Below are 24281 nucleotides of genomic sequence, written 5' to 3'. Positions count from 1 at the left end.
TGATCATCTAATAGTAACAACATTTTCAACACATCATACTTTACTCACACTGGCCACTTGTAATCGATATAGTTCAGCCTAGCCCCTATACCGTGGTCGCTTCATACACGTGTGTCTCGACCTTGCCCACACACGGGACCGACTAAGTCATAGAGGAGAACAACACATCATCCACCACTCCAAGGGACAACTTCCCAGGAGGGTTTTTCAACAAATTATCAAAACACCACAACTATCTCAATCCACACAATGAGATGAGCAACTTCAAAAACTTCTCCTCTAGTCCTAGTGATCAACAATTCATCATCACAACACAATCACATAGTTTTTAACACAATAATTCAACAACTATCAACTCATTCATATACATTATCTACAACTTGGATGCAACATCAACTAATGCGTCGTCACGCATATACAACTAGGAGATCTTCAACAACTAAGGTTGAGCAGTCTAAGTGGCATAAATCCTACCGAATCCAACGTTTGATCTATGTCAACCAGGTCAAGTATAAGACATGATTAGGAACTCTGAAGAGAACCAGGTATAGACAAAAATAGGTAATTTCTCAAGTGCGTCACTTAGACTCGGAGGTCCAGTACTATTGTCAGGGTAGAAGGATTTTGGTATGGGCCTACTGTAGACCCCTAAAATTGTCCGGGTCGGAAATAAAGCTAAAAGACTCTCGAAGACTGAAGGAAGATCAGCCAGAAGGACTCCTGGAAGGCCCTAGGAGGGTTCTCTGTAGGTCTAGAGGTCTTAGAATAGCTTAAAATAAGGAAATGGAGGGAATGAAGCCCAATACGGCCGTACTAAACTTAATACGGGCGTATTGAAGCTTCAATATGGCCGCAGTGAACTCAATACGGCGTATTGAAGTTTCTGAAACTTCAATACGGCCGTACTGAAATCAATACGGCCGTATTGAAGCTTCAATACAGCCGTATTGAGTTCAATACGGCCGTATTGAAATTTCTGTACTTCAATACGGCCGTATTGAACTCAATACGGCCGTATTGAAGTTCAAAAATTTCAATACGGCCGTATTGCTCCTGTAGGCCGTATTGCGCCTATTTCCTATAAATAGGAGGCCATTTGGACGTTCCTCCACACTTCTGAACATAGTTTCAGCCCTCTCCTTGAGTATTCTGGGGTTTTTGAGCAGTGTTCTGCCCTAGAAATCACTCGGAGAGTTGATCCGACGAAGTTCTTGAGCCCCGAGCCATTTTGCTTGAGGATCGAACCTAGTCGAGGGGAATCTTTTTTATTCCCTTAGTTAAAATTTTGTTCTAGGAGAGCGAGGAGCGGGTTTGTAGAGCGAGGGAACGCCAAAACGCTTCCCAGTTCATTTTTATAAAAGCACGCTTCAAGAGGTTTCCTTCCAATCCTTCCTTTTACTGCTTTCTGTGTGCATATTTAAACTGTCATCATGTAGATAGTTAATTTATAATTGCTTAGAATAAATAGGGGTAATTTAGTAATTTCGCACTATTATTTTTAGAAATAATCTGTCATAGGGAACCCGAAAGGGGCGCTGTGGGGTGCTAACACCTTCCCCACGCGTAACCGACTCCCTTACCCGACTCTGGTTGTAATGGCCGAAGTCGATTTTTGAATCGATTGCCTTATCCCTTTTTCCAATGTTTTGAGTAAAACATTGGTGGCGACTCCACGAACCCTCCTTTTACGAAAACCACTAATCCATGGAGGGTCCCGCTTGGGATTAATATGGATTGGTGAGCCTTTTAATAAAATTGCTCGTTTGACAAGGTCTCAGTTTGAGAATAAGTCATTCTAGCAATCCACATTTTTAAAACAATTAAACGAGTCCAACCATCCTTCGCGATTGCCGAAACCCCGTTCCGGGCCGGTGGCGACAGATGGCGACTCCACTGGGGAAGCCTCGAGAGTCAGTCCCATTTAGTGACAGATTATTTTTAACAAATAATAGTTAAAATTACTTCATTACCCCTCGCTTGTATGATAATATGTTTTATCTATTTGGCTTTTAATAACTGTTGTATGTTTAAATTTTCGCAATTGTTTGAAATACAAACTGTACACAAACCTTTGCACACAACAGTTCCCTCTATACCCGGGGGCATGAGTGGTAATCCATAGGGAGTGGATGTTAGTACGGCCGGTTGATGGGTCTATAGGAGCCTATGAGACCGTTGTCGGAAAACATCACTCAAGGTGATAACCATGAACTCGAATCCGATGGTGCGTTGGAGCTTTCCATCGACCTACGATGAGAGGAATTGGGTCCCTATAATGGGGGCACCTTGGGGGCCTTTGACCAAGTGAGAACAGTTAGATCCTCCTTGAATATGCACTTTTCTGCAGGAGACCCCTACCTCGTAATTCGCTCGTGACTGTTCGTGGATGAGTGAATTGTGTGTGCATTGTTTATGTGACATTGTATGAGCATACATTGCATTCTTTAAACATACAACATCCCTAGTAAAATAAAAATAAATAGAAATAAGGATCTTCTAGTGCATGGTGTTAACATCTACCCTCATCACATTCATGTAGGTAGTTTCCCTTTTCACCCAAAAAAATATTCAAAAAACAAAGAAAAAAGGATTATTTACCCAAACCAAGCAATATCATGCATCATGTTAGGAAAATCCCAAGAAACATGATAATGCTTAGTTGAATAAACACTATGCATGCATATTCATCGTCATCATCTCATATCATGCATATAGATCATGGAGAGATCTAGGAGTCATTCATACATCTCTCCTAGTATTCCATTAATAATATTAATAAAAAGAAAGGAATAATCGATGCGTATGTTCAAGATGGATCGCACGCCGTTCGTTATTAAGTGTAAGCCAACAACCGCGCCAAGCGAACACACGTCAACTCCGTTGTTGGTAATCAAGACGAACAAGGGGGAAGGTCCAACACCGCTAAGGATCATCGCTCCAAGGCCTTTTCCCTACGAATCAAATAAGGCTGTGCCATGGATATACGACATCCATTCTTCTGCCGACAGCGATATCTCTAACATCGCTGGACTTGGGGGCATGACTAGGAGTGGCAGGATCTACACTCCCGAAGATCTTCATGATAAAGCTCCCAAGAATAAAAGAAAAGAAAAGGAGAAAACCGAGGAAAAAGAATCCGAGGAGGAGACTGACGAGCTGTTAAAGTTTATCCGACAGAGCGAGTACTCCATCGTGGATCAACTTCATAGGACGCCAGCAAAGATTACGCTGTTGTCGTTGATCCTAAGCTCCGAACCGCATCGACAAGCTCTATTGAAAGTCTTGAACGAGGCATATGTGTCGCACACTATCTCCCAAGACAAGTTTGAGGGGATTGTTAGTCACATCACGGCTAATGATCACCTCACTTTCACCGATGAAGAGATCCCCGCCGAGGGACCAAATCACAACAAACCCTTGCACATTTCTGTAAAGTGCAAGGAGTACCACATCGCAAAAGTCTTGGTGGATAACGGATCTTCCTTGAATGTGATGCCCAAAAGAACTCTTGATCAAGTGGCAATCAAGGGAGTCCAAATACGCCCGAGCAACATGATCGTTCGAGCTTTCGACGGTTCTAAAAGAGAAGTGGTGGGAGAAGTCAATCTTCCAATCCAAATTGGACCCACCATCTTCAATGTCGAATTCCAAGTGATGGACATTACTCCGGCATACAGCTGTCTCCTTGGCCGACCTTGGATTCATGATGCAAAAGCTGTACCCTCTACGCTCCACCAGAAAGTCAAGTTCATAGTGGGTGACAAACTGGTGACTGTACAAGCTGAAGATGACATACTCATCAGCAAGCCAGCTGCTATACCTTACGTGGATGCAGCAGAGGAAGCTTTAGAAACCGCCTTCCAAGCATTGGAAATTGCCAATGTTGAAACATTTCCCCGAGAAATGAAGAAGGTAGCTCATATGCTCACAAAGAACGGATACTTGCCAGGACAAGGATTAGGCAAGGACTCCCAAGGAATCCCGGAGCTACCCATTATCAAGGATAATCCGGGGAAACAAGGGTTAGGATACAACCCTGTTAAAGATCAAAGAACGAAGAGGAATCAAGATCCTTCTCGACGTTCTTTAAGCCAGATCTTTAGGAAGGCCGGTTCACAAGCATCAAGGCCGGTCGTCGTCATCAAGTGCTCTTCTCCTTCCGATAGGGATGTATAGACCTGATGACTATTAGAGATTACTCCTCGGGGACAGCCCGACCTCCGAGCTTCAATAGGGCACATGTTTCCGCTACGATTATAATAAAATCATTCTTCATCATTTCTTATTGCTTCTTTTCTTGCTTACAATAAATTTCTAGGCCATATTATTTAACCCTGTTTGAATTAGCATGAATGAGGTTAAAATCATCTTAATGATAATAAACCCACATCATTTTGTGGAGGTGTGTGTGACAGCTTGGAGCACCTTCCCTTGGCCTCGACAAGTGCCATCATGGGTAAAAAGAAATCTTTCAAAATAAAAGAAGCTCGGCAGGAAACCCAAAAAGGGGGACTGCGCAAAAATAAGAGCAAAAGACCCGCTAGGAATCCCACGAAAGGGTGACCTAGGCAAAAGTTAGGGTTACAAAAATAAACAAAAACAAAGGTCTGCTAAAACGCCACAAAAGGGTGTTTTAGGCAAAAATAAGGACAATCAAAAAAAAAAAGAAATCCATGATGGTACCATGAACCGAATTCAAAAAGAAAGGTTCAAGGGAAGTTATCCAAGTTGTCAAAGCACAATCATTAATAACAAAGATGTGCTTAACCTCATAAGTGTTTAATCAAACAAGCCTAAACACTTAAGCCTACCTTGGCCATCCATGCTTACAAAATCCATTTTTCAAAAAATAAAATAATCCCCTCTAAAACACAAACTTTTGAAAAATATACCCTTTCCTTCTTTTCTCTCTTGTCCCAACGATTTTTGAATAATCTAGTGGAAACATGGAGATATAGTGGTCAATAGGAGGGTTGACACATCTTCTAAAGAAAGGGAATGATCATTTGGTTGATGACACCAAATCTCAAATATAATACGCATCATTCCTCGGTTACAGAAGTCGGCAGCGCACAGCCCGTCTGGGGGAATGGCAAAATCCAAAAACGCATCGGTTAATTCTTTTGAAAAAAGAATCAAATAGAATTAGGTGCATCATACTGCATACATGCATACAGATGATAGATGTACTGGAAGATCACTTATTCTCTGTTTATTGAAAAAAAACAAAAAAATATAAAAAATATAAATTTCAGAAAAAACAATGCGCTCATACCATGTTCAGTACACCCGTACTAAAATTGGGGTTATGAACAAATTTTCAATTCAATACGGGCATACTGAAATGGATACGGCCGTATTGGCCATAAAGAAATTTTCAAAGACCTCTTCATGAGGCAATTGCATAAAATACAAAAAATAGAAAAAATTGCTTGTGTATGACAGCAGCAAACAAAATGCAAAGATTCAGAAAATCAACGGCGTCATACAGAATAACTGAGCCTGGAGAGGCTTGCCGAAAGAATACTCTCAAAATAACTGAGCCTGGAGAGGCTTGCCGAAACAATACTCATACAGAATAACTGAGCCTGGAGAGGCTCGCCGAAATAATACTCTTTCAAAATAATTGAGCCTGGAGAGGCTCGCCGAAATAATACTCTCTCAGAATAACTGAGACATTTCTGTACAGCAAAAGCCAAAAACATAAAAAAGGCAAAAATACAGAAAAAGCCGAAAATAAAAAAGGCGAGGATACAGAAAATCCAACAACCAGTTTGCACAGAATAACTGAGCCTGGAGAGGCTTGCCGAAACAATACTCCTCATCCTCCACATCAAAGAATAATTGAGCCTGGAGAGGCTCGCAGAAATAATACTCCCCAGAGGGAACCTCAGCTCAAGCTCACAGAAAAATCCCCAGCGAGAGCTATCAACGCAAAATCGACGCAATCCCCAATGGAAGTGCGATCATCCAAACAGTATATACAAGTCAAAGGACTTAACACTTCCTCAGTGGAAGATAGCTCTCCGACTCAAAGCACTGAGCGAGGCTAAGCCTGTAGAGGCTTCCTAAATAATACTCTGGGATACAATAAGATCCCCAAATCCCCAATCGCCTACTCAAGAGGCATCCCTGCAAAAAGGAGAAGAAAATCAAAAATATCAATAAATATTCCCCAAGTGGAATCCGGCTCTTAGCCAAACATCGAACGTCAAGCCGATACGCCTAACAGAAGAGGCTAATCAAAATCAACGACGAAATCCCCTAGTGGATAACAGCCTACACAGAGGCTACAAAATCAAAAAAATTAAAAAAAGTTACCCGAATAAGGATAACCGGGATACTCCACCTACGTCAAAGGACGTCAGCCAAACATAAGGCATCGCTCAACTCAGAGAGAAAGAGCATCTGTGTCTATACCCCAAGGAGTCAGAAATTCCCCAAGGGTACCAACAATGCAATGCAAGTTGGGGCACAGGAACCTGTGAATGACTGCACATCCCCTAGACGGATCCCTGCGTTATCCAGCCCTCAGTGGCACAAAAATCAAAAACAATCGTCGAAGCAGCATCGTGGACTGTGGAGACAAAATCAACATCCAGAATCCTCAGCGGATAACAGCCTACACAGAGGCAGCAAAAAATCCAAAAATTAAAAAGAGTTACCCGAATAAGGATAAACCGGGATACTCCACCAACGTCGAAAGGACGTCAGCCGATCATAAGGCACCGCTCACATCAGAAAGAGCATCTTTGTGTCTGCACCCCAAAGGAATCAGAAATTCCCCAGTGGGCACCAACTACGCAATGGAAAGTTGGGACACAAGAACCTATGAGTAACTGCACATCCCCTAGACGGATCCCTGCGTTATCCAGCCCTCAGTGGCACAAAAATCAAAAAACAACCGTCGAAGCAGCATCGTGGACTGTGGAGACAAAATCATCACAAATCCCTGGAAAGGAGATATTCACGCTACCCCCGTCGTCACAAACACGGAGGTATGCAGCTTCCGGCTCGGGCAATGAGCGAAGCTATCTCTGGAAAAGGGGTACTCACCGCTTACCGTCGTCACAAGGGTATTTAGCTTCCGGCTCGAACAAAGAGTGAAGCTAAGCCTGGAGAGACGGTACTTACAGCTTCCAGCTTGGGCAACAAGCAAAGCAAGGCCTGGAGAGGCAAAACTCACACTGTTCACCGCCGTCACAAGGGTATTTAGCTTCCGGCTCGAACAAAGAGTGAAGCTAAGCCTGGAGAGACGGTACTTACAGCTTCCAGCTTGGACAACAAGCAAAGCAAGGCCTGGAGAGGCAAAACTCACACTGTTCACCGCCGTCACAAGGGTATTTAGCTTCCGGCTCGAACAAAAAGTGAAGCTAAGCCTGGAGAGACGGTACTTACAGCTTCCAGCTTGGGCAACAAGCAAAGCAAGGCCTGGAGAGGCAAAACTCACACTGCTCACCATCGTCACAAAGGTGCTTAGTTTCCGGCTCGAACAAAGGGCGAGACTAAGCCTGGAGAGGCGAAACTCGCACCACCACCATCGTCACAAGGATACTTAGCTTCCGGCTCGAACAAAGAGTGAAGCTAAGCCTGGAGAGACGATACTCAACCATCAGCGTCATCAGAAGCGCATTGTCGTTCAACTTCCGGCTCGAGCGTCGAGTGAAGTTGACCCTGGAGAGGATAAACTCAGCTACCGAGGATGTCAGAAGCGCCAAGGTATGCACCCACCTGGAGAGGCTACTCAACATTTTTCCACCGGAAGACGCTACAAAGTCAGAAGGTCGGCGCATCACCCGGACAATTAGGTCAACTCCTTTACTTGTCAGCCGGTACACCAAAAGGCCGTCCGACTAAGTAAAGGGGGGGCAGCTGTAGACCCCTAAAATTGTCCGGGTCGGAAATAAAGCTAAAAGACTCTCGAAGACTGAAGGAAGATCAGCCAGAAGGACTCCTGGAAGGCCCTAGGAGGGTTCTCTGTAGGTCTAGAGGTCTTAGAATAGCTTAAAATAAGGAAATGGAGGGAATGAAGCCCAATACGGCCGTACTAAACTTAATACGGGCGTATTGAAGCTTCAATATGGCCGCAGTGAACTCAATACGGCGTATTGAAGTTTCTGAAACTTCAATACGGCCGTACTGAAATCAATACGGCCGTATTGAAGCTTCAATACAGCCGTATTGAGTTCAATACGGCCGTATTGAAATTTCTGTACTTCAATACGGCCGTATTGAACTCAATACGGCCGTATTGAAGTTCAAAAATTTCAATACGGCCGTATTGCTCCTGTAGGCCGTATTGCGCCTATTTCCTATAAATAGGAGGCCATTTGGACGTTCCTCCACACTTCTGAACATAGTTTCAGCCCTCTCCTTGAGTATTCTGGGGTTTTTGAGCAGTGTTCTGCCCTAGAAATCACTCGGAGAGTTGATCCGACGAAGTTCTTGAGCCCCGAGCCATTTTGCTTGAGGATCGAACCTAGTCGAGGGGAATCTTTTTGATTCCCTTAGTTAAAATTTTGTTCTAGGAGAGCGAGGAGCGGGCTTGTAGAGCGAGGGAACGCCAAAACGCTTCCCAGTTCATTTTTATAAAAGCACGCTTCAAGAGGTTTCCTTCCAATCCTTCCTTTTACTGCTTTCTGTGTGCATATTTAAACTGTCATCATGTAGATAGTTAATTTATAATTGCTTAGAATAAATAGGGGTAATTTAGTAATTTCGCACTATTATTTTTAGAAATAATCTGTCATAGGGAACCCGGAAGGGGCGCTGTGGGGTGCTAACACCTTCCCCACGCGTAACCGACTCCCTTACCCGACTCTGGTTGTAATGGCCGAAGTCGATTTTTGAATCGATTGCCTTATCCCTTTTTCCAATGTTTTGAGTAAAACATTGGTGGCGACTCCACGAACCCTCCTTTTACGAAAACCACTAATCCATGGAGGGTCCCGCTTGGGATTAATATGGATTGGTGAGCCTTTTAATAAAATTGCTCGTTTGACAAGGTCTCAGTTTGAGAATAAGTCATTCTAGCAATCCACATTTTTAAAACAATTAAACGAGTCCAACCATCCTTCGCGATTGCCGAAACCCCGTTCCGGGCCGGTGGCGACACCTACCACGGCCTTGGCTTGCATAACCAATCCACATATGGAATTAGCCCACCCACTGCCCTCCAAGTACCATGCACCCTTTAATACCTAGTTAAAGACTACATCTCTAACTATATACCTTACTCAAACTAGTCATTCAACCATGACATAGATCAACTACTTCCATATCGCCCACACAGTACTAAGGGATTCAACTTTAAAACAACTTTCAACTTATCACATTAGTACTATGTATCTCAACATAGGACATATATCTTTACCATATGTCCCCAACTTTATAACTTTACAACTATAGGCATCATAACAACTTTACAGCAATAACCATCTTTACAACAATAAGCAGTTATAGTCATCAAGTCTCAACTTCAACAACTTTAAGGCAACTTTCAACTTTACAACAATAGGCATCTTTATACTACTTAAATAAACAACTTGAGCAACTATAGTCAACACGAGATCAACTTTACAACTTCACAACTGTAGACACCTTTCATTCATCTTTATAACAATAGTCATCCGATAACTTTAAATCAACTCAATGCAACTTAACAACTTTAAACAACTTTACAACAATAAACCACATCAAATTATACATCTCAACTTATTAATAATTCAACAATAAACAACATGAAAACAACTTAGTTTCACCAAATATGCAACATATAGCAACTTTAACAACATATCACATAACACAACTCATACTACATGTTTACAACCCATCTATGATGCCAACTTACACACCCAAACAACATCAATCAACCTAAGCACCCAAAACAACTTTCAACTTAACCAAATCACTTATTGTGAAATGGAAACCTTCACATAAAACATCATATATGAAGTTATACTACTCCTATCAAGCTCATTCTTATCTGATATGAAGGATAAGAAGATTTCCTACAACTTTCATGAAGACACCAATTCCTAATTCCATCATTTACCTTGTTAAAAATTCTAAAAACTGCAACAGCTATAAACAATGCTAGCAACTTGACCCCTGTTCACTAAAACAACTATATCTGGAGTTCTAGACCTTCTTTTTGGGTGTTTCCAGCACCATTGGAAAGCTAACATCCAAGGCTACAACTTTCATGAAGACTTAAAGACCAAACATACTTACACCCGGCGCATTCAAATCACGCCCGACGCAAACTCAAATAGAGACTCACAAGAGTCTCCACACCCGGCGCGACCAGCTTCACGCCCGACATGATTTGATAATGGTGGCCTCAAATGAATGCACGCCCGATGTAAGAACTGGGCCTGGCACATGTTCAACCAGAAACCTCCAAAAACCTCAAAAATTCCTTCAAAACTTGAAAATCAACAACTTCAACCACATGCAATCCATGAAATGAAATGTATAGACTTCATACAGCTCAAAAACAACTTCAGATTCAACATGCAACTTCTCAAGGCATCAAAATCATCAAAAACCCCATTTTTCCCAAAACTCCGAAAAAAATGAGATGTTGATCAATCCAACCACTGATTTGTCAACATTCATGCACCAAATGAGTTCTCAACTCATATACAACCAACAAATCTACAATCTAGCTTCCCTCACCTGAAGATTAGCTCCAAACAGCCAAGAATTTGGGAAGAAGAAAAACTTTTCTTCGAGCTCGACTCCCGAACTTCAATCCTTCTGAATCAAGCTTCTTAGCATGAATTTCAAGAGAGGACAGAAGAAGTTAGTGATCTAGAGAAGAAGAAGAACAAGGAGAGAAATTTGAGAGAGAAAGGAGCTCACGGACCCAGAGTCTTTCTCTCTAAAACTTCTCTCTAATTTCTTTGAGAATGAACTTATGAAGTTTCCTTCTGAGAGAAACTCTTATATACTCTTCTCTCTCTAAAGTCAACTAAACTCAAAAATATCCTTACTACATTACAATTCATCACAAAAAAAAAACACCACAATTAAGTGTGTTTAACTTGAAGAAAATTTAAGGATGGGCGACCTTTTGGAAAAAAATTTCAAGTGTGTGCGAGTGAAGACAAAGCACACTAGAAAGTCTTGTATTAGTTTATAGGGTTAATTATATATTGATCTTAAAAGCGGAAGAACTACCCACGAAGAATTCTAACTAATGAAAAATTCTGACCAATAAAATGTTGTGTAAAATGTCACGCACCGTATGAAGAGTGTTTCAAAGATAAATCACAATTTAAAAAATAGAATGAAAATTAAGAGAGAAAAATAAAGGGAAAAGAAAAAAAAAGAGATAGTTAAAGACAACTCTTATTTATTATGATTTTACGTTAGCTATAGCATTTATAGAAGTTCACTCTGATTAGGAAGAGAGAAAGAGAGAGTGAGAGAGGAAAAGATTAATAATATATCACATTTTACTTTTTTACAATTAATATTACTAATTTATTTTTCTAAAATTAAGAATAATTTTTTTGACTGATTAAACAAATAATTATTAATTAATACTTTACAATTAATTTATTTTCTCTAAGTTATTTTTTATATAACTTAATTATATAATTATTTTTTATATTATATAGACTAAATAGTAAATAACATTAATTTTCATACTCTTCCAACAATAGAGCCCCCAGCAATTGTCCAACTCACGATAAACACCAAAACGAATGATACCTATAAGGTCAGTAATGAACACTAGAGGTGATCAATATTCCGGAACCTATCTGTAACCCATGTAATCCAAATTTAGAAGAAGATTTTCAAACGATCGATTTTGAGAATCGGGTTGCATGAACAAAAGAAAATGGTTTAAAATGGGTAATGTCGAACGGCTACAAGTTAGAAAAATAAAAATCATGATAACCCGTGTCCAACCGAAAAAGACTTTCTATGTTTAATTTTATAGTTAATCTAATATTTGAATATACTACGTTAATGTGTTGCAATATGTCATGCTACATAGATTCGTATTGAATAATGTGCTAGTTTTTAATTTTTCTATCTTGTTCATCTCCTTTGCCCTTTTCCTCCAACTTTCTCTGATTTGTTCATGTCTTTTGCCTCTTTCCTCCACTGAAGCCACATGCATCCCTTTCATTTGTAGAATTAGTAACTCATTCCCAAATTCTACCTCTTTCAGCCACCGAATCCACATGCCCTTTTTTGTAGTGTGTGAAAATCCTTCACCACAATCCTAAAAAAAACTATATTTATGTATTTATGGTTGGTTGTTCTCAATCATCGTTAGTTATTGTTATTGGTGTTAGTTAGATCTAGGAAATTTACTTATAGTATTATTCGAAAACTGCCATAATATCGTCTTTGAAAATTATATTTTTTTAATTTTTTAAAAAATTTACTTTTTCTCTCATTTTAGTGTTATCTGAAAGATTTTATCAATTTTCAAGAGTCTTATAATGTATTTGGATGGAAAATTTAAGTGGAGAAATTTATTTATTTGAATAATTTTAAATTTTTTGAGTTAAAATACCTTGTTTGAATAAAAAATTTATAAAAAATTTGAAATTCAAACATTTGTGATATTCCTTAAATTAGTAGAATTTTAAATTCTTCCAAAATAGTAAGAATTTGAAATTCTTCATATTTGTTTTTCTTATTTCACTTATATATTTTACCATATCTCTTCATTTTTTTAATTATTGAATATTCAAAAAAAAATTTAAAATTATTAAATATTATCTAATATTAATTTTTAAAATTATTAAATACTTTAAAATTGGTTAATATTTATTTTTATAAAATTTAATTTAAAAATCTCAACATATAAATATATTTTTAAAATTAATTTTATCATGGTAAACTCAAATTATTATATTCAAACTAAAAATTTAAAAATTTAAATTAATTTATTAAAAACCATTTTTTAAATCATAAAAATTGAAATGAAAGTAATTTAAATAATGGCTAAAATCCTATTTTGATCCCTTATATTAATTATTTGTTTCAATTTATTGTCATTATTAATGTTTATAAACCATTCTTTGCATCATTCATGACATTCATGAGATCTTCTATTGTCATTATTAATGTTTATATACTTTTGTTTCTTACTTTTCTTTTTATAGAATGAGTATGAAAGATGGTTATCTGAAAGAGAGTCACAACAGTTATCGGGAGATCATGCTGCCTCTAGTGTGCAATCTGAAAATAGTATTTTCTATGATGTTGTTGGTGGTGTGAACGATAAAGGAAGAATATTTGGTTTAGGTTCAGAGGCTGGGAAGTATAAACCTTCTTCTTCTACATTCTTAGAGGGTATCTTAACTCCTGAGTATCAACAAATGAAAAATCTTGTTTCAAATTTGTCTGAAGAAAACAAATCATTAAAAGAACAATTGCAAAGCCATGCAGATTTGATTCGTGCTTCACAGGAAGAGTCTCGGTTGGTTCGTGAGCAGCTGAAGCAATTTATGGAGATGTTTTCTCAATCTTCTCGTCCTCTCCAACCTCCTCCTACACATGATGCTGACACAGTACAATCTGATGATAATGAGTTAGATGATGATCATGATATAGATGTTTAGGGATGCATTATCTTTTACTATTATGTTTACTATGCTTTAAACTTATAATTTGTTATGTTTAAGTTTTACTATAGTACTTATCATACATTAGGGATACTTTGTTAATTGTTATATTTGGTGTTATTTGTATCTATGGTATGCTTGACTTTCTTGTATTATTTGTATTTAGTTACATGTTTTTATAGAATTGAGAAATTTTTCTTAATTATTTATTTTCTTAATTTTTTAAACCTGCCTATGCAGTGTTTTTGGCACTACATAGCCGGTCCTAAGCCCGGAGAAAAGGTGAAGGTTGTGTTAGGCTATTCGACAAGCCAGCGTAAAAAACCCCCGTCGAATCTCTATGATATGGATCAACGATGTTATTTGGATAATGCTAGGTCGTTGCCCGGAAGCAACGCGCTGTATGGCTCGAGTACAGTGTCAAATGTGCAAGGGCCGCTGCATCGTCGCCCGGATGCAGTGTTAAATATACAAGGGTTCCCGCATACTAGTGAACGGGTGCGGGTAAAGAAGCTAGTTCACGAGACCAAGATTCGAATAGGAACATGGAACGTAGGCACACTTACCGGTAAGGCTATGGAAATAGTAGACACGATGATTAGGAGAAGGATCAACTTTATGTGCCTACAAGAAACCAAATGGATAGGGGAAAAGGCAAAGGAATTGGATTCTTCGGGTTTTAAGCTTTGGTACACCGGGAAGGTAAGAGCGAGGAATGGGGTTGGCATCATAGTGGACAAGGAGTGGAGGAAGGACGTGGTGGAGGTGAAGAGAGTCGGAGATAGGATCTTAGCCCTTAAGCTAGTCACACGGAAGGATACCATCAATGTCATTAGCGCGTACGCGCCTCAAATTGGGTCGGAGGAGCACCACAAGGTGCAATTTTGGGAGGATCTAGAAGGGGTTATCCAAGGAATACCTATGAGAGAGAAGATTTTCTTAGGGGGGGATCTTAACGGACATGTCGGGAGCGATTCTCGGGGATACGAAGGTTTCCATGGAGGACATGGCTTAGGAGTAGCAAATAGAGAAGGCAAAACCATCCTAGATTTCTCCTTGGCTTTTGATCTTACAATAGTCAATACGTGCTTTAAAAAGCGGGAGGAACACCTTATCACGTACAAGAGCGGGATGGTATGCTCTCAGATCGATTTCTTTCTTGTAAGGAAATCAGACAGGAAATTTTGCATGGATTGCAAAGTCATTCCTGGCGAGAGCCTGACTACCCAGCATCGAGTGTTGGTCATGGATGTTAGAGTTAAGAGAAGGATGGAAAGAAAAGGCCAGGACAAGGTGCCGAGAATCAGGTGGTGGAAGTTAAAGGGGGATGATCAAGGATGCTTCCTACGAAAGGCCTTAGAGGAAGGAAGCTGGGATGAGCAGGGCAATGCAAATGAAATGTGGGAGGGTATGGCCATAGTGATCAGGAGGATTGCAAAGGAGACCCTGGGGGAATCGAGAGGATGTGGACCCAGGGGCAAGGAATCATGGTGGTGGGAGGCAAATGTCCAAGAGAAAGTTAAGGTGAAAAGGACTTGCTACAAAATTTGGTCCACAGGTAGGAACGCAGAGAGTTGGGAAAATTATAAGGCGGCTAAGCGTGAGGCTAAGAAAGCGGTAAGCGAGGCAAGGGCTAGAGCATACGATGGATTATACACTTCGTTAGGCACAAAGGAAGGGGAACAGAGCATCTATAGGCTTGCTAAAAGTAGGGATAGGAGGACAAGAGACCTAGAACAGGTAAAGTGCATTAAGGATGGAGGGGGAAGAGTACTAGTGTCGGATATGGATATCAAGGAAAGATGGAGGAGTTACTTTCACTCGCTTTTTAATGAGGGTCAGGACCGTTTGCAATCTTATAGGGTAGACCGCCGGGAAGAGGGCCTAAACTATACCTACTGCCGTCGAATTAAAGAGGTTGAGGTAAGGGAGGCGTTGAAAAGGTTGGAAAATGGTAAGGCTGTGGGACCGGATAATATCCCGATAGAGGTTTGGAAAACCTTAGGAGCGAAGGGCATAAGTTGGCTCACCAAGTTGTTTAATGAGATCATGCGATCAAACAAGATGCCGGAAGAATGGCGTAGGAGTACCTTAATCCCTATTTATAAGAACAAGGGGGATATTCAAGATTGTGCAAACTATAGAGGGATTAAGCTTATGAGCCACACTATGAAACTTTGGGAGAGGGTGATTGAGCGAAGGTTAAGACAAGAGACACAAGTAACGGAAAACCAATTTGGTTTTATGCCAGGGAGATCGACTATGGAGGCAATATATTTACTACGACGATTGATGGAGCAATATCGGACACAACAAAAGGATTTACACATGGTGTTCGTAGACCTGGAGAAGGCCTATGATAGAGTACCTCGACAAGTATTGTGGGGTGTCTGAGGAGTTTCCTATTACCATAGGACTTCATCAGGGGTCTACTTTAAGTCCTTACCTTTTTACACTGGTTATGGACGCGCTTACTGAGCATGTCCAAGAGCCAGTGCCCCGATGCATGCTTTTTGCCGATGATATTGTTCTTACGGGAGACTCTAAGGAAGAGATAAATGAGAAGATCGAAAGATGGAGACAAGCCCTGGAAGAACATGGCTTGCGGATAAGTCGAAGTAAGACGGAATATATGGAGTGTATGTTTAGCATGCGGAACACAAGGGAAACTCAGGAGGTGAAGATTGGAGAGCAAGCAATAACAAAAGTCCCAAGGTTTAAGTACTTGGGATCTATTGTTCAGCAAGATGTAGAGTTGGAAGGCGATGTACATCATAGGATCCAAGCGGGTTGGATGAAATGGAGGAGGGCGTCCGGGGTGCTATGTGATAAAAAGGTGCCTCTTAAGCTTAAAGGAAAGTTCTACCGTACTGCTGTTAGGCCGGCTATATTATATGGGACCGAGTGTTGGGCTGCAAAGGGGCAACAAGAGAAAAAACTTCATGTAGCCGAGATGAGGATGTTACGGTGGATGTGCGAACACACGATAAAAGATCGGATTAGAAATGATTGCATCCGAGAAAGTGTGGGGGTTGCACTTATTGTGGAGAAGTTGGTTGAGTCCCGTCTTAGATGGTTTGGGCATGTGTGGAGGAGGGTCGATGAGATGGAAGTTACTGTGGGAGCTAGAAGGAGAGGAAGGCCTCGGAAAACTATAGGGGAAACAGTGCTAAAGGACATGGAGATCAATGCCTTATCTAGAGAGATGATTGTCGCCACCGGCCCAAACGGGCCTCGGCGGTCGCGAAGACGGTCGAGCTCGCTCTTATTTTAGTTTTGAAAATGCATTGGATTATTAGAACGACTTGTTCTCAAACTGAGACCTTGTCAATCTTATCCAATTTATTTATTAAATGTCTCACCAATCCATGTTAATCCCAAGCGGGACCCTCCATGGATTAGTGGTTTTCGTAGTAAAAGGGTTCATGGAGTCGCCACCAATGTTTTACTCAAAACATTGGAAAAAGAGTTTAAGGCAATCGATTCAAAAATCGACTTCGGCCATTACAACCAGAGTCGGGTAAGGGAGTCGGTTACGCGTGGGGAAGGTGTTAGCACCCCACAGCGCCCCTTTCGGGTTCTCTATGACAGATTATTTCTAAAAATAATAGTGCAAAATTACTAAATTACCCCTATTTATTCTAAGCAATTACAAATTAACTATCTACATGATGACAGTTTAAATATGTACACACAGAAAGCGGTAAAAGAAAGGATTTAAAGAGGAAACCTTTGAAGCGTGTTTTCTATTAATAAAGTCTGGGAAGCGTTTTGGCGTTCCCTCGCTCTACAAGCCGCTCGCTCTCTCCTAGAAGAAATAATTTTTGACTTGGAAATCCGATGGATTTCCCTTCGACTTAGTTCGAGACTCAAGCAAAATGCTCAGAACTCAAAAACTTCGTCGGATCAACTCTCCGAGTGATTTCTAGGCAGAGCACTGCTCAAAAAAAACCCAGAATACTCAAGAAGAGGGTTAAAACTCAGTGTAAAAGTGTCTAATGACGTCCAATTGACGTCATATTTATAGGGATGAGGCGCAATACGGCCTCTGGGGGTCAATACGGCCCGTATTGAAGTTTTGAACTTCAATACGGCCGTATTGAACTCAGTACGGCCGTATTGAAGTTCAAAGACTTCAATACGGGCGTACTGAGTTCGCCGCGGCCGTATTGCAGTTCAAAATACTCAATACGGCCGTAGTGAACCTCTGGGAGGCCGTATTGGGCTTCATTCCTCCCACTTTTCTTATTTTAGCTATCCTAAGACCTCTAGACCTATAGAGAACCCTCCTTGGGCCTTCTGGAAGTCCTTCTGGCTGATCTTCCTTCAGTCTTCGAGAGTCTTCAAGCTTTATTTCCGACCCGGACAATTTTAGGGGTCTACAGCTGCCCCCCCTTTACTTAGTCAAACGGTCTTTTTGGTGTATCGATTGACAAGTAAAGGAGTTGACCCAATTGTCCGGGGAATAAGCCATCCTTCCGACTTGTAGTGTCTTCCGGTGGAAAATTGTTGAGTAGCCTCTCCAGGTTGAGTATTAGTCGTCGCCTCTCCAGGCTCATGCATACCTCGGTGCTCTGGACATCTGGGTAGCTGAGTATTGCCTCTCCAGGCTTTGTGCATACCTCGGTGCTCTAGACATCTGGGTAGCTGAGTATTGCCTCTCCAGGCTTGTGCATACCTCGGTGCTCTGGACATCTGGGTAGCTGAGTATTGCCTCTCCAGGCTTGTGCATACCTCGGTGCTCTGGACATCTGGGTAGATGAGTATTGCCTCTCCAGGCTTGTGCATACCTCGGTGCTCTGGACATCTGGGTAGCTGAGTATTGCCTCTCCAGGCTTGTGCATACCTCGGTGCTCTGGACATCTGGGTAGCTGAGTACTGCCTCTCCAGGCTTGTGCATACCTCGGTGCTCTGGACATCTGGGTAGCTGAGTATTGCCTCTCCAGGCTTGTGCATACCTCGGTGCTCTGGACATCTGGGTAGCTGAGTATTGCCTCTCCAGGCTTGTGCATACCTCGGTGCTCTGGACATCTGGGTAGCTGAGTATTGCCTCTCCAGGCTTGCGCATACCTCGGTGCTCTGGACATCTGGGTAGCTGAGTATTACCTCTCCAGGCTTGTGCATACCTCGGTGCTCTGGACATCTGGTTAGCTGAGTATTGCCTCTCCAGGCTTGTGCATACCTCGGTGCTCTGGACATCTGGGTAGCTGAGTATTGCCTCTCCAGGCTTGCGCATACCTCGGTGCTCTGGACATCTGGGTAGCTGAGTATTGCCTCTCCAGGCTTGTGCATACCTCGGTGCTCTGGACATCTGGGTAGCTAAGTATTGCCTTTTAGGCTTTGAGATGATTTTGTCTCCACAGTCCACGATGCTGCTTCGACAGTTTGATTTTGATTTTGTGCCACTGAGGGCTGGATAACGCAGGGATCCGTCTAGGGGATGTGCAGTCATTCATAGTTTCTTGTGCCCCAACTTGCATTTGCATAGTTGGTACCCATGGGGAATTTCTGACTCGCTGGGGTATAGACACAGATGCTTTTCTTGAATTGAGCGATGCCTTATGTTTGGCTGACGTCCTTTTGATGTAAGTGGAGTATCCCGGTTATCTTTATTCGGGTGTCTCTCTTTGATTTTCTGATTTTGTAGCCTCTATGTAGGCTATTATCCACGGGGGATTCTGTCGTTTTGACTTCGATTTTGTCTCCACAGTCCACGATGCTGCTTTGACGATTGTTTTTTGATTTTTGTGCCACTGAGGGCTGGATAACGCAGGGATCCGTCTAGGGGATGTGCAGTTACTCATAGGTTCTTGTGTCCCAACTTTCCTTTGCATAGTTGGTGCCCATCGAGGAATTTCTGTTTCCCTAGGGTGTAGACACGAAGATGCTCTTTCTGAGAAAAGCGGTGCCTTATGATTGGCTGACGTTCTTTCGACGATGGTGGAGTATCCCGGTTATCCTTATTCGGGTGACTCTTTTTTTTTCATTTTTGTAGCCTCTGTGTAGGCTGTTACCCGCTGGGGGATTTTGTCGTTCATTTCTTGACTGACCTCTTTTGTTAGGCAGATAGTCTTGAAGTTCGGTGCTCGGCTGGATGCCGCTTTCCACTTGGGGAATATTTTTTTGATATTTTTTTTCTTTTCTTCTCCTTTTTGCAGGGATGCCTCTTGAGTAGGCGATTGGGGATTTGGGGATCTTATTGTATCCCAGAGTATTATTTAGGAAGCCTCTACAGGCTTAGCCTCGCTCAGCGCTTTGAGTCGGAGAGCTATCTTCCACTGAGGAAGTGTTAAGTCCTTTGACTTGTATATACTGTTTGGATGATCGCACTTCCATTGGGGATTGCGTCGATTTTGCTTTGATAGCTCTCGCTGGGGATTTTTCCGTGAGCTTGAGCTGAGGTTCCCTCTGGGGAGTATTATTTCTGCGAGCCTCTCCAGGCTCAGTTATTCTGCATACTGTGGAGGATGTGGAGTATTATTTTGGTAAGCCTCTCCAGGCTTAGTTATTCTGTACAAACTGTTTGTTGGATTTTCTATATCCTTGCCTTTTTTCATTTTCGGCTTTTTCTGTATTTTGCCTTTTCTTCTGATTTGGCTTTTTCTGTATTTTGCCTTTTTTATGTTTTTGGCTTTTGCTGTACAGAAATTAAAAGTGCTAAAGAAATTAAATTCATTTATTATGAGAGAGTATTATTTCGGCAAGCCTCTCCAGGCTCAGTTATTTTGTAGGAGTATTATTTCGGCAAGCCTCTCCAGGCTCAATTATTTTGAAGGAGTATTATTTCGACAAGCCTCTCCAGGCTCAGTTATTCTGAAGGAGTATTATTTCGGCAAGCCTCTCCAGGCTCAATTATTCTGTACGAGTGTTATTTCGACAAGCCTCTCCAGGCTCAGTTATTCTGAAGGAGTATTATTTCGGCAAGCCTCTCCAGGCTCAATTATTCTGTATGAGTGTTATTTCGGCAAGCCTCTCCAGGCTCAATTATTCTGAGAGAGTATTATTTCGGCGAGTCTCTCCAGGCTCAGTTATTTTGAGAGAGTATTGTTTCGGCAAGCCTCTCCAGGCTCAGTTATTCTGAGAGTATTCTTTCGGCAAGCCTCTCCAGGCTCAGTTATTCTGAGAGTATTCTTTCGGCAAGCCTCTCCAGGCTCAGTTATTCTGTATGATGCTGTTGATTTTCTGAATCTTTGCATTTTGCTTGCTGCTGTCATACACAAGCGATTTTCTATTTTTTCTTTTTTTTATGCAATTGCCTCGTGAAGAGGTCTTTGAAAATTTCTTTGTGGCTAATACGGCCATATCTATTTCAGTACGCCCGTATTAAGTTGAAAATTTGTTCATAACCCTATTTTTAGTACGGGTGTACTGAACATGATACAGGCGCATTTGTTATTTCTGAAGTTTGATTTGATTTGATTTGATTTGATTTGATTTTTTTTTTTTTTGAATAAACAGAGAATAAGTGATCTTCCAGTACACCTATCATCTGTATGCATGTATAATGTGTGATGCACCTAATTCTATTTGATTCATTTTTCAAAAGAATTAACCGATGCATTTTTTGCTTGGATTTTGCCATTCCTCAAGACGGGCTGTGCGCTGCCGACTTCTATAACCGAGGAATGATGCGTATTATATTGAGATTTGGTGTCATCAACCAAATGATCATTCCCTTCCTTTAGAAGATGTGTCAACCCTCCTATTGACCACTATATCTCCATGTTTCCACTAGATTATTAAAAAATCGTTGGGACAAGAGAGAAAAGAAGGAAAGGATATATTTTCAAAAGTTTGTGTTTTAGAGGGGATTATTTTATTTTGAAAAATGGTTTTTTGTAAGAATGGCTGGCCAAGGTAGGCTTATTGTGTTTAGGCTTGTTTGATTAAACACTTATGAAGTTAAGCACGTCTTGGTTATTAACGTTTGTGATTTGACAACTTGGATAGCTTTTCTTGAGCCCCTTGTTGAATTCAATTGGTGGTACCATCATGGATTTATTCTATTTTTCGATTGCCCTAACTTTTGCCTAAAACATCCATTTGTGGAGTTTTAGCGGGCTTTTGTTTTTGTTCATTATTTTGTAACCCTAATTTTTGCCTAGGTCACCCTTTTGTGGGATTCCTAGCGGATCTTATGCTCTTATTTTTGCGCAGCCCCCTTTTTGGGTTTCCTGCCGAGCTTCTTTTATATTTTTAGGATTTCTTTTTATCCATGATGGCACTTATTGATGCCAAGAAAAGGTGCTCCAAGTTGTCATGCACACTTCCACACAAAATGATGTGGGTTTATTGATTATTATGACGATTTTAACCTCACTTATGTTCATTCAAACAGGGTTAAAAATAATGTGGTCTAGAATTTTATTGCAAGCGAGAAAAGAAGCAATAAGAAATAATAATGAATGATTTTATTATAATCACAGTGGAAACATGTGCCCTATCGAGGCTCGGGGGTCGGGCTGTCCCCGAGGAATGATCTGTAATAGTCATCGAGTTTATACATCCCTATCGAAAGAAGAAAAAAACTTGATGACGACAGCCGGCCTTGATGTTTGTGAACCAGCCTTCCTAAAGATCTGGCTTAAAGAACGTCGAGAAGGATCTTGATTCCTCTTCGTTCTTTGATCTTTAACAGGGTTGTATCCTAACCCTTGTTTCCCCGGGTTATCCTTGATAATGGGTAGCTCCGGGATTCCTTGGGAGTCCTTGCCTAATCCTTGTCCTGGCAAGTATCCGTTCTTAGTGAGCATATGGGCTACCTTCTTCATTTCTCGGGGAAACGTCTCAACATTGGCAATTTCCAATGCTTGGAAGGCGGTTTCCAAAGCTTCCTCTGCTGCATCCACATAAGGTATGGTGGATGGCTTGCTGATGATTATGTCATCTTCAGCTTGTACAGTCACCAGTTTGTCACCCACTATGAACTTGACTTTCTGGTGGAGCGTAGAGGGTACAGCTTTCGCATCATGAATCCAAGGTCGGCCGAGGAGACAGCTGTATGCAGGAGTAATATCCATTACTTGGAATTCGACATTGAAGATAGTGGGTCCAATTTGGATTGGAAGATTGATTTCTCCCACTACTTCTCTTTTAGATCCGTCGAAAGCTCGAACGATCATGTTGCTCGGGCGCATTTGAACTCCCTTGATTGCCACTTGGTCAAGCGTTCTTTTGGGCATCACATTCAAGGAAGATCCGTTATCTACCAAGACTTTTGCGATGTGATATTCCTTGCACTTTACGGAGATGCGCAAGGGCTTGTTGTGGTTTGGTCCCTCAGCGGGGATCTCTTCATCGGTGAAAGAGAGGTGATCATTAGCCGTGATGTGACTAACAATCCCCTCCAATTTGTCTTGGGAGATAGTATGCGACACATATGCCTCGTTCAAAGACTTTCAACAGAGCTTGCCGATGCGGTTCGGAGCTTAGGATCAACGACAACAAAGTGATCTTCGCTGGCGTCTTGTGAAGTTGATCCAGAATGGAGTACTCGCTCTGTCTGATGAATTTTAACAGCTCATCAGTCTCCTCCTCGGATTCTTTTTCCTCGGTTTTATCTTTTCCTTTATTCTTGGGGGTTTTATCTTGTAGATCTTCGGGAGTGTAGATCCTTCCACTCCTAGTCATGCCCCCAAGTCCAGCGATATTGGAGATATCACTGTCGGCAAAAGTATGGATGTCGTATATCCACGGCACAACCTTATTCGATTTGTAGGGGAAAGGCTTTGGAGCGACGATTCTTAACGGTGTCGGACCTCCCCCTTTATTCGTCTTGATTACCAACAACGGCATTGTCGTGTGTTCGCTTTGCGCAGTTGTTGGTTTGCATTTAATTACAAATGGCGTGCGATCCATCTTGAACATACGCATCGATTATTTCTTTCTTTTTATTAATGTTTATTAATGAATTACTAGGAGGGATGTATGAAATGAATGACTCCTAGATCCCTCCATGATCTATATGCATGATATGAGATGATGGTGGTGAATATGCATGCATAGTGTTTATTTAACTAAGCATTATCATGTTTTTGGGATGTTCCTAAGATGATGCATGATATTGCTTGGTTTGGGATAAATAATATTTTTTATTTTTGAATATTTTGTATCTTTTTTGTATATTTTTTTGTATATTTTTTGGGTGAAAAGGGAAACTACCTATATGAATGCAATGAAGGTAGATGTTAACACCATGTACTAGAAGATCTTTATTTCTATTTATTCTTATTTTAAAAAGAAGAATGTTGTATGTTTAAAAGGTGCAAATGTATGCTCATACAATGTCACATAAAAAATGCACACACAATTCACTCATCCACGAACAGTCACGAGCAAATCACGAGGTAGGGGTATCCTGCAGAAATGGTGCATATTCAAGGTGGTTCTAACTGTTCTCACCAGTCCAAGGCCCCCAAGGTGCCCCCATTATAGGGACCCAATTCCTCTCATCGTAGGTCGATGGAAAGCTCCAACGCACCGTCGGACTCAAGTTCATGGTTATCACCTTGAGTGATGTTTTCCGACAACGGTCTACGGGCACCTATAGACCCATTCGACAACCGGCCGTACTAACATCCACTCCCTATGGTTAATCACTCATGCCCCCGGGTATAGAGGGAACTGTTGTGTGCAAAGGTTTGTGTGCAATTTATATTTCAAACAATTGCGTAAATTAAACAAACA

At 41.2% G+C, this 24281-nt stretch overlaps 1 protein-coding gene across 1 annotated transcript; it reads left to right on the top strand.

Moving 5' to 3' along the window:
* Positions 1–518: 518 nt before the first annotated feature.
* Positions 519–16869, top strand: LOC109813831 (uncharacterized). Its single transcript, XM_083064110.1, has 4 exons — positions 519–545; positions 13134–13586; positions 13836–15926; positions 15973–16869. Exons 1-4 carry the CDS (start codon positions 519–521, stop codon positions 16867–16869), a joined length of 3468 nt encoding a protein of 1155 aa, XP_082920236.1.
* The last annotated feature ends 7412 nt before the right edge of the window (positions 16870–24281 follow it).

Source organism: Cajanus cajan, chromosome 9 (genome assembly GCF_000230855.2).
Source record: "Cajanus cajan strain Asha chromosome 9, NIPB_CcT2T_4, whole genome shotgun sequence".
In the NCBI taxonomy this organism is placed as follows: Eukaryota; Viridiplantae; Streptophyta; class Magnoliopsida; order Fabales; family Fabaceae; genus Cajanus; species Cajanus cajan.
Note: the sequence above shows the minus strand (reverse complement) of the source record. Positions and strands in the feature narration are given on the sequence as shown.

Excerpts from the sequence above, each read along its gene's own strand:
- LOC109813831 (XM_083064110.1), top strand. The coding sequence starts at position 519 with ATGATTAGGAACTCTGAAGAGAACCAG. Across the intron at positions 13,587-13,835 it reads ATGATGATCATGATATAGAT|TGTTTTTGGCACTACATAGC; the intron begins GTTTAGGGATGC and ends CTGCCTATGCAG. Across the intron at positions 15,927-15,972 it reads AACAAAAGGATTTACACATG|TATTGTGGGGTGTCTGAGGA; the intron begins GTGTTCGTAGAC and ends TACCTCGACAAG.